General features: G+C 49.4%; 1 protein-coding gene across 1 annotated transcript; it reads left to right on the top strand.

The window, feature by feature from the left end:
* Positions 1–3,286: 3,286 nt before the first annotated feature.
* On the top strand, positions 3,287–9,353 carry rs1a (retinoschisin 1a; the record flags this gene model as incomplete). The annotated part of the gene is made up of 5 exons (XM_083690799.1): positions 3,287–3,373; positions 5,303–5,423; positions 8,251–8,392; positions 8,602–8,797; positions 9,201–9,353. The coding sequence occupies 5 exons, from the start codon at positions 3,287–3,289 to the stop codon at positions 9,351–9,353; spliced, it is 699 nt and encodes a 232-aa protein (XP_083546925.1).
* Positions 9,354–11,509: the final 2,156 nt, after the last annotated feature.

Raw genomic sequence — 11,509 nt, 5'->3', positions numbered from 1 at the left:
GGTGGAGGGGTGTGGCCATGTTGTTAGAGGCAGAGAAGACTGAGACAAGAAGACAAACAGAAAACCATGGTTGAGAGAGAAGGAGAGAAGGAGAGAGGGAGGAGGGAGGAGAGAGCGAGAGAGAGGGGGAAAGATAGAGAAGGAGAGAGAGAAGAGATCGAGAGACTTCCAGTCCATTTGAAACCTATTTGCCATGTTTGATTGACAGGCAGTTGGCAGCGGTGTGGCATGTTTGATTGACAGGCAGTTGGCAGCGGTGTGACATGTTTGATTGACAGGCAGTTGGCAGCGGTGTGACTGAGGCTTTGCTGAGGTTGTTAATAAAAACAACATCACCTGTTCACTGTCAGGAACAAACTGTTCCCTGTTGTCTGATTACACTTTCATCTCCCTGCAACTGAGAGGCTTTCAACAGCACAGCTAATGGACCAGGACTGAGATCACAGGACAGACAGACAGAGACACAGCCACAGACAGACAGACCACTCAACTCTAGACACTCAACAACAGACAAACAACACAGAGACATGATTCATTGGAGGAGAACATCCAGAGACCTGGTAGATAACAGCAGCTCCACTCCCAGATACCAGAGATCCCATCCTTCATCAGCACAAACCTGCAGGCTGCAGGGACAGACAGACAGACACGGACAGACAGAGGGACAGACAGAGGGACAGACAGACAGACTGAGGGACAGACAAAGACAGAAGACTGCCTGACTTGTCTGTTCCTTCATGACCATTTCCTCATTTCAAACTTAGTTTTGATGAAAACTTAGGTTGATGAAAATCATAAAATAATAAATTAAAAACATGAAACTCGATGAAGTGTTATTTGAGGACTCACGCACTGTTGATATTCGCACGTGATTTAGAGAATTAATAACTCACGTTACCATGGAGAGGCTCGTCGTGTTTGACACGGCATGGGACAAATCCATAGGGGGGAAGACACACACACACACACACACACACACACACACACACACACACACACACACACACACACACACACACACACACACACACACACACACACACACACACACACACACACACACACACACACACACACACACACACACACACACACGAGCGTCTATTCATAAAAATGAAAAATACGCAGATAATTGCGGGATACTGCAGTTCTAAACGGCAACGTATTTAACACTGAAAGAAAAATCAATACACGTAAAAAGCGAAAAATCGTATAATTTTATTTATCGAGACAACATCAACATGCAAACTCCCTTTTAAATGTAAAACCACCATCGGTGACAACGACACATGACATCTACCCAAAGACGGACGGAGAGTGACGACTTACGGCCAAGTCCACAGATGCCCGGTAGACCATCACCCGGAGAGTTACCGTCAGAGACACCGGGAGGGTTACCGGTTCTGCAGCAGCTGGGACACCAGATCTCTCGTGTTCCATCTGTCAAAGACGCGCGCACATCTGCTTCCTTATCTATACACGCACGGGCACACGCACACGACGGGGTTGGGGGCGTAGTTCCCCTCCTCGCGATAATAGGAGAGAGTAATTATTCAAACGAGCCGCAGGTGCGCGGAGATGGAGAGGAGCAATTTTCACCTGCATGCGCACCTTTCCGTTCCACCTGTCGGAATATGATTCTAATTGGCCCCGGTAAGCCTCTAGACACGTCATCACGGATATTGTGGAGTAAAAAATAAACTAGAATACCAATGTTGGTGGTTTATAACCTCTTAAACCGGACCGGCCCAAATTCTGCTTTCATTTGATTACTTTATCTTGTCATGTGTAGCATGTTATTGTGAACTATGATCTGAGCAGATCCACACACAACTTCTAAATGTTACCCATCAATGGCATCCTGCTTTTGCATCTGATCATGATATTTCTGATGTTAAAAGCAGTTCAGTTTGGGTCTGTCTTTTTAATTTATTAGTCAACTACAGGTAGGGCATTCAGCTTCAGCTCCTCCATGCTTTCCAATCCCATTTTATCCCGGGACAAAATTAGACACACGCCAAGTTGTCATGAAAACACACTCCAAACTAAAATGAGTTTAAAAGAATACATCTTTAATATACAAGTCTTTAAAATATATACACGGTATGAAGAGTCAATAGAACCCTCTCAAGCCCCGGTTTGTCTAGCGCGTGTCCTCCGGTATAGCAGAACCGAGGCGGTTTGGATCTCCTGGTAGGTGATGACGCTCCTCTTACCGGGTCCGTTCAGCCGGGCCAGCCGGGCCGCTTCGGAACCAACCAGTCGGAGCATCACCCGTCTGGGACAACCGGACCCGCCGGTCAAGACGAGGCTCTGAGTACGGATGCCCTGTGACGGAAAACACAATGCAAGCAGAAAGACATCGACTTGCGGAACCAAAACACTGATTTTGTGTTCCATTTGACCCGTTCGTTAAATACAATAGTGTGTAAGCCCATATGTCAGTGAACACAACATACTGCTTCTCGAACCTCTTTCTGAGCCCGGTAGATGACGTTAGAATAAACCCTGCTTTTCCTCGTCAGTCCCCCACGCGCCTTCTTCACCGTTCTGTCAACCGGGACTTTCATCTCGTCTTAGTGTAGATTAGATAACAGCTTCTCGCACGTATGACGCGTCCTTTTATAAGGCCCGGGGTCATTGAATAAAGCCTGTCGTCAGTTGACCTGGACGAGCTTCACCCGAGGAACCTGATTGATGTCTCCTCACACCTGCGACCCAGGTTATGTTAGTTTTATATTGGCCCGTTTTCTCTCTTTAATAGCTCTTAAACCGGACTGAACGTTCCAGAACGTTTTAAACACATTTTCATATGAATGTGTGAAATCAACCTGGTTATCATCCTCCTATAGCAGGCCCTGGTCCATCGCAATGTACTGAGTAGGCGGCTCTGTTCAAGGAGAAAATGAATTCAAATCCTAAAATAGACACAATTACTGTACGCTTTGACTGCACCTTCTGGTACATTATATGGGTCATGGAGCCCAGCAGACCCCCCCCCCCCCCCCCCCCCTCACACACACACACACTCTCCCACCCCTGGCCTTCAATCATGGTGGTTGTTCCATACTGTAAACCCCCCCCCCCACCCCCCCCCATAACAGACAGCTGTGGGAGGGGCTTATGGAGGGCTCAGGGTATTAGCTAAGCCATTACCATCCAGTGGATTAGCGTAATCCAGTCTCCTTCTCCCCCTGCTTCAGAGCGGTCCTTCCTTCCCTCCCTCCGTCCGTCCGTCCATCCATCCATCTGTCCGTCCGTCCATCCGACCTTCTTGTGTTCTAAAATGGAGCTGAACACCCGCTCTCTGCTGCTGGCCCTGCTGCTTGGATCCCACGGTAATTATACGCCTCTTTGTCTGGTCTGGGGCTGGGTCTGGAGCTGGTATGGGGCTGGGTCTGGGTCTGGTATGGGGCTGGGTCTGGAGCTGGGGCTGGGGCTGGGGCTGGGGCTGGAGCTGGGGCTGGGGCTGGGGCTGGGTCTGGGCAGGGCTGGAGCTGGGTCTGGTATGGGTCTGGGGCTGGGCAGGGCTGGGGCTGGTATGGGTCTGGGTCTGGGCAGGGCTGGAGCTGGGTCTGGGGCTGGTATGGGTCTGGGTCTGGGTCTGGGTCTGGGGCTCCATATTCAATTCAATCACTTCATGGAATATGAATTGAAATTTAATTAATTAATTGAAAATTGTCTATAGTTTTTTTTAAATGTTTGCTGAAGAACTGATGAATTTGATTTCAATTCATCCCTTATATTGACTGATTGTAGACTGAATTGAGCGCAGCACTGTCAGGGTGACTGGGTTAGGGTTAGGGTTTGACCAGAATACTCTCATTGAGATTAACGATCTCTTTGACAAGAGAGACCTGGTTAAAATAGTAGCACACACAGTTGCAGTTTAACTCAACAGTCAAAGAATTCCAGAACACTCACCACCAGTCTTCTATGTGGTATTTACCTAGCAACACGATTTGATTGGCTATAAAATGAAGCAGCATTTTTTTGGGAATAAACTCACCGTTGGCACTCGAGAAGGTTGACAACTTGGGCGACTTTATTCACCCTCTGCACTAAATGAGTTTAAACATACATGTACACATGGAGCAAATCACTTCTGACTAGAGGTTGATTGAGGAATCTGACTGGAATGATTGTTGTGTTTCAGTGTGATGGAAACTCTGTCCCTGGTTGGGTCACTAGTAGGGGACAGCATGCACAGAGACACATGGATCTGTTATTTTATGTGATTCTTTGATGTATTTTATTGTAACAACAATCTTTCTAGTATCACATCACAGTTCAGAACACCCAGTTCAATCCTGATGGATACTGAACGATAATCTGATAGAATAATCTTTGTATTATTGTTACGATAATCTGATACAATAATCTGTGTATTATCGTTACGATAATCTGATACAATATGAGTGTTTACTTAATCTGGATTTAGATTAAATTAGAATGACTTTATTTTTCCTTAAAGAACTTTATAACATTTTTATTTGGAAAATTTTCTCACAAATGCATCTTTGTGTTTTCTACATGCCTGTCTCTCTGTCTGTCTGTCTCTCTGTCTCTCTGTCTGTGTGTCTGTCTGTCTGTCTGTATGTCTGTGTGTCTGTCTGTCTCTCTGTCTCTGTCTGTGTGTCTGTCTGTCCGTCTGTCCGTCTGAGCAGTCCTGACCAGTGTACATGCCCAGGAGGTAGGTGGTGGTCGAACACGTCTCATTGTGCTGTGGGCTCTGGGCCAGGGGAGGCTGGTGGAGGTAGAAGTTGGAGGACAGGCTCATTAAGGAATGGTATCCAACATCCCGTTCCATTACAACAAGCCTGTCCTCCAACTTCTGCCTCCACCAGCCTCCACTGTTGCTCCTATATGTTGTTGACATGTATCCCGTGTTCATCCCGTGTTGTTGACATGTCTATCCCGTGTTGTTGACGTGTCTATCCCGTGTTGTTGACGTGTTCATCCCGTGTTGTTGACGTGTTCATCCCATGTTGTTGACGTGTTCATCCTGTGTTGTTGACGTGTTCATCCTGTGTTGTTGACGTGTTCATCCCGTGTTGTTGACGTGTCTATCCCGTGTTGTTGACGTGTCTATCCTGTGTTGTTGACGTGTCTATCCTGTGTTGTTGACGTGTCTATCCCGTGTTGTTGACGTGTCTATCCTGTGTTGTTGACGTGTCTATCCTGTGTTGTTGACGTGTCTATCCCGTGTTGTTGACGTGTCTATCCTGTGTTGTTGACGTGTCTATCCCGTGTTGTTGACGTGTCTATCCTGTGTTGTTGACGTGTCTATCCCGTGTTGTAGGAGGAGGTGTCGGAGGCGTGGACGGGCCGGGCCTGTAAGTGTGACTGTGATGGTGGAACCACTCCGACTGGGTTCCCCTCCGTCAGCGCCCCCCAGGGCAAGGCCTTGGAGTGTATGCCAGGTAAGGACCACGGCACACACACACACACGCATGCATGCACGCACACACACACAACACACACACTCACACACATGCACGCACACACGCATGCACACACACACACACGACACACACACGCACGCACACACAACACACACACACACACAGACACACACACACACACACACTCCATGTTGACACAGAGACATGGTTGGGGATGCTCTGAGAATATTGGGGTGCACCAGGGGAGGCTGGTGGAGGTAGAAATTGGAGGACGGGCTCATCGTAATGCATGGAATGGAATGAGGAATGGGGTACTAGTCTAGCAGGCTGGGGTCTGGAGGCTGGGGTCTGGAGGCTGGGGTACTAGTCTAGGAGGCTGTAATCTGATTGGTCCCTAGTGGACGTGTTGGGATGTGTCCCGGCAGGCAGGGATCTGATTGGTTCCCAGTGAGGAGGAGGAGCCTGGACAAGCCCTTACCTGCAGTCAGGTGGAAAGTGATTATTCACCAGATGGAGGCTGGCCACCCCGCTCTGACACACACGGGCTGTGTGTGTGTGTGTGTGTGTGTGTGTGTGTGTGTGTGCTATGCAACAGGGCTGGCACGCTCCATTAACGAGGACATGTTTGCTCTCAGCCTGTTTTCACTGGTGGTTCATGACTGTAGATGATAGATGGACATGTGGTACTGGGCAGTATTAGATGATAGATGGACATGTTGGGAGGGTCGGTACTGGGCAGTATTAGATGATAGATGGACGTGTTGGGAGGGTCGGTACTGGGCAGTATTAGATGATAGATGGACATGTTGGGAGGGTCGGTACTGGGCAGTATTAGATGATAGATGGACATGTTGGGAGGGTCGGTACTGGGCAGTATTAGATGATAGATGGACGTGTTGGGAGGGTCGGTACTGGGCAGTATTAGATGATAGATGGACATGTTGGGAGGGTCGGTACTGGGCAGTATTAGATGATAGATGGACATGTTGGGAGGGTCGGTACTGGGCAGTATTAGATGATAGATGGACATGTTGGGAGGGTCGGTACTGGGCAGTATTAGATGATAGATGGACGTGTTGGGAGGGTCGGTACTGGGCAGTATTAGATGATAGATGGACATGTTGGGAGGGTCGGTACTGGGCAGTATTAGATGATAGATGGACATGTTGGGAGGGTCGGTACTGGGCAGTATTAGATGATAGATGGACGTGTTGGGAGGGTCGGTACTGGGCAGTATTAGATGATAGATGGACATGTTGGGAGGGTCGGTACTGGGCAGTATTAGATGATAGATGGACGTGTTGGGAGGGTCGGTACTGGGCAGTATTAGATGATAGATGGACATGTTGGGAGGGTCGGTACTGGGCAGTATTAGATGATAGATGGACATGTTGGGAGGGTCGGTACTGGGCAGTATTAGATGATAGATGGACATGTTGGGAGGGTCGGTACTGGGCAGTATTAGATGGGAGTATTTGGCAAAAGTAGGAGGTGGGAGGAAGAGGAGGAGGTGGAAGGAAGAGGAGGAGGTGGGAGGAAGAGGAGGAGGTGGGAGGAAGAGGAGGAGGTGGAAGGAAGAGGAGGAGGTGGGAGGAAGAGGAGGAGGTGGGAGGAAGAGGAGGAGGTGGGAGAGAGAGGAGGAGGAGGTGGAAGGAAGAGGAGGAGGTGGGAGAGAGAGTTCATGAGAAAGAAGAGAGAATAGCCTAGCTAGCCAGGTAAGCTCATTACGGAGTGTGAAGCCAAGATTCCAAGAAGCCAAGGAGAAGATTACTGAGCCAGGAATAGGGCCTGGCGTCACCGAAACAGACACAGCATGGGAGTACTACTGGACCGGAGCTGAACCCCCCCCCCCCCCCCCCACACACACACACACACACACACACGGTCAGGTGCGACAGCATCAGGTCAGGCCTCTCACCCAGGACGCTCTTTACACGGATTATAACAAGACTTATCTTTACAGTCCAGGGTCAGAGGTCACCACGTCCTACTTAACAACAGAACAACACAAGTTCTCCTAGTGTACTACAACTAGAGATAGCATTTAGCTAGCACAGCATCACACTCCAACCCTAGCGGTGGGTTGAATAGAGATAGCATTTAGCTAACAACACCAACAACAACAACAACACTGTCCTGGTTGGTTGAATAGAGATAGCATTTAGCTAACAACAACACTGTCCTGGTTGGTTGAATAGAGATAGCTAAATGCTAACAACAACAGCACCAACAACACTGGTGGTGTTGAACCTGTGGTGGAGAGCTGCTGTGGGGTGTCGGCCATCTGCTGGCCTCTCTCCTCTAACGGACCTTGATCTCTCTCAATATGGAGAATTACAGGAAGCTTTCAGGGATTGGACGTGGGTGAGGGTTAGAGCAAGGGCTGGAACTTGTGTGTGTGTGTGTGTGTGTGTGTGTGTGTGTGTGTGTGTGTGTGTGTGTGTGTGTGTGTGTGTGTGTGTGTGTGTGTGTGTGTGTGTGTGTGTGTGTGTGTGTGTGTGTGTGGAAAGGAAGAGGGAATGAGGGAATGAGTACAGGAAGCCGAATGCTGTTCATTTCACGTCACATGACTTGTTGTGGTTGTGGTTGTTTAGTCATGATAAGGGAACAGTTCTGTTCAGCAGTAACAAGGCATCCCTTCTATCTGGCCCTGTTGAACATGTGTTTGATACCATTCCAGCCTCCCCCGGCTGGAACATGACTTCTGGACACGTTCTGGATTCTGATAGGAACCGTGCCTTGTTCTCTGTGTTTAATGCAATCTCAGCTCACCTTCACTGTCTCTCATGTCCCCTCCCCTCCCCTCCCCACCCCTCTCCTCTCCTCTCCTCTCCTCTCCTCTCAGAGTGTCCGTACCACAGGCCCCTGGGGTTCGAGGCCGGGTCGGTGAGCCCTGACCAGATCAGCTGCTCAAACGAAGACCAGTACACAGGCTGGTTCTCCTCCTGGACCCCCAACAACGCCAGACTCAACGCCCAGGGCTTCGGGTAAGATGCGCATGCATGCACGCACGCACGCACGCACGCACACACACACGCACACACACACACACACACACACACACACACACATGCTCCTCTATGTCAGTATCAGGATGCATAACTCATAACTGGATAACATAACTCAACATAACTCAAGGGTGTGTGTGTGTGTGTGTGTGTGTGTGTGTGTGTGTGTGTGTGTATATGTGTGTCAGGTGTGCGTGGCTCTCTAAGTTCCAGGACAGTAACCAGTGGCTGCAGATCGACCTGGCGGAGGTGAAGGTGGTGTCAGGTGTGCTGACTCAGGGCCGCTGTGACGCGGATGAGTGGATCACCAAGTACAGCGTCCAGTACCGCACCGACGACAAGTACAACTGGATCTACTACAAGGACCAGACCGGCAACAACCGGGTCAGTCACACGGGTTTGGTACCATTCCTGATTCCGTTCCATGCGTTACAATGAGCCCGTCCTCCGATTCCTACCTCCCCCAGCCTCCCCTGTCCTCCGATTTCTACCTCCCCAAGCCTCCCCTGTTCAGTTGTTGTAAAGGAGAACTGGTTTGATTTGATCTTGTATGTTGTTGATGCCATATTGATAATTAATAATAATATCTGCATGCTGCAGGACACAAAGAATTCTCTAACTGATGAAGTCATGATGATGTTGATGATTATGATTATGGTGATGATGATGATGATGACGATGATTATGGTGATGATGATGATGATGATGGTGATGATGATGATGATGATGGTGATGAAGATAAAGATGAAGGTGACCTCATCCTCTCTCTGCTCCTCTGCCTCCCCAGGTGTTCTACGGTAACTCAGACAGGTCTTCCTCTGTGCAGAACCTGCTGCGCCCGCCCATCGTGGCGCGGTACCTGCGCCTGCTGCCTCTAGGCTGGCACACCCGCATCGCCATCCGCATGGAGCTGCTGCTCTGCATCAACAAGTGCACCTGATCCCCCTCCTCCAATCAGCACGGAGGACACCTGGCCCATCCTCTCTACCCCGCTATGCCCCCCCCCCCCCGCGCGCCGCTCACACAGAGGCTGAAGTGGAGGCTACTAACTCCCTCCTCTCTCTCTCTCTCTCTCTCTCTCTCTCTCCACAACCCCACCCCTCCCCTCCCCACCCCACCCCTCCCCCTCCCTCCCACCCCTCACCTTCCACCCCTGTACCTCAACCCTGACCCAGTAACTCCCTAATGTTCCCCAGTTAGCAATTTGTTGTGTGAAATCTTCCCCGTTCTCTTTTCAAACTCAGGCTCAAAGTCTTAAACGTCTTCCTTTGCGATAACTCTGACAGAATAAAGGTATGGCTCTCCTGGTCTCGCCTATGAGGGGGGAGGAGGAGAGAGGGGGAGGGAGGGAGGGTGTGACAAGGTGACAGCCTATAGGAGGTGGAGGAGGTGGTCACATGACGAGGAAGTGCTCAGAGCAACATAAGACAGGCGTATCTGAGGTTCTAATTGGCTGTTGTGGTGTACTGTTGTTGTTGTGTGACTTCTGATTGGCTGTTGTGGTGTACTGTTGTTGTTGTGTGACTTCTGATTGGCTGTCGTTGTGTACTGTATTGTGTTTGACTTCTGCTGGTTGGTGAGCGTGACGTGGGGTGCTCTCCGTTTCCCCCTGGTGCTATGGAGGAGTCAGTTTTCTAAGGTCTAGAAAAGCATGTCTGATTCAAACCCTGCGCGTGCAGGTTCACCAGGGAAACCATGTCCTTAAATAAAGACAAAACTCTTGTACTGCTTTGGTTTCTGGGTATCATTGAACGTGTTCTATTCCTGTGTGAGGGTGTGTCCCTACTGGTGTATACATGTCCTTATGAAAAACGTGTGGATTCTCAGCTTGTGAGGTGTGAAAACAGCCTTAAATGTCTTTAGAAAATATACTGTTCAGACTGTCTAATCACACAACATACTGAACTCAAAAGGAACAGATATACCAGTTACAGGGTAGATACATATTATTTTAATTTGTATTTACAGACAAAATAACAATGACAAAATAAACAGCTCTGTTCATGTGTGACATGCAAAACAAACAAAGTATCGGGGGCTAGATTGAAAAGGACATCAGGGAATAATCTAATAATCTATTTTCTTTCGGATCAGGATAATCTCAAACACCACGTAATCCCCTGAGAGTGAGGGATGGTGGAGACCACCACTGACCCACTACGGAGGTCGCTGTCAAAGCCTCTTTATGGCAGCTTTAGACTGCAGATGTGCTGGGGGGTGGGGGGATGGGGTGTTAGTGGAGCTGAGGGGTGTTAGTGGAGTTGGGGGGTGTTAGTGGAGTTGGGGGGTGGGGGGGTCTTAGTGGGGGTGGGGGGGTGTTAGTGGAGCTGAGGGGTGGGGGGGTGTTAGTGGAGTTGGGGGGTGGGGGGGTGTTAGTGGAGCTGAGGGGGTGGGGGGTGTTAGTGGGGGTGGGGGGGTGTTAGTGGAGCTGAGGGGTGGGGGGGTGTTAGTGGAGTTGGGGGGTGGGGGGGTGTTAGTGGAGCTGAGGGGGTGGGGGGTGTTAGTGGGGGTGGGGCGGTGTTAGTGGAGTTGGGGGGTGGGGGGGTGTTAGTGGAGTTGGGGGGTGTGAGATCATCTCAAACCAAACAGAATGACATCATCTTTTGAGGTCTGTGATGGCTTTCTCTCCAACATGGCATTCGTGGTCACATGACACCATCTCCAACACACACACACACACACACACACACACACACACACCTGAATTCTGCTTCCGTTAGCTTTAAATTAATTCTAATATATTGTGATATATACACTCACGAAACACTTTTTTAGGAACAGCTGTACACTCATGGTGGAGGTGGTGTAATGGTGTGGGGAATGTTTTCTTGGCACACTTTGGGCCCGTTAATACCAATCTATCATTGCTTGAATACCACAGCCTATTTGAGTGTTGTTGCTGACCATGTGCATCCCTTCATGGCCACAATTGACCCATCTTCTAATGGCTACTTCCAGCATGATAATGCACCATGTCACAAAGCAGAAGTCGTCTCAAACTGGTTTCATGAACATGACAATGAGTTCAGTGTTCTTCAGAGGCCTTCCCAGTCACCGGATCTGAATCCAATAGAACACCTTTGGGATGTGGTAGAA

Source organism: Argentina silus (genome assembly GCF_951799395.1).
Source record: "Argentina silus genome assembly, chromosome: 19".
Lineage (NCBI taxonomy): Eukaryota > Metazoa > Chordata > Actinopteri > Argentiniformes > Argentinidae > Argentina > Argentina silus.
Note: the sequence above shows the minus strand (reverse complement) of the source record. Positions and strands in the feature narration are given on the sequence as shown.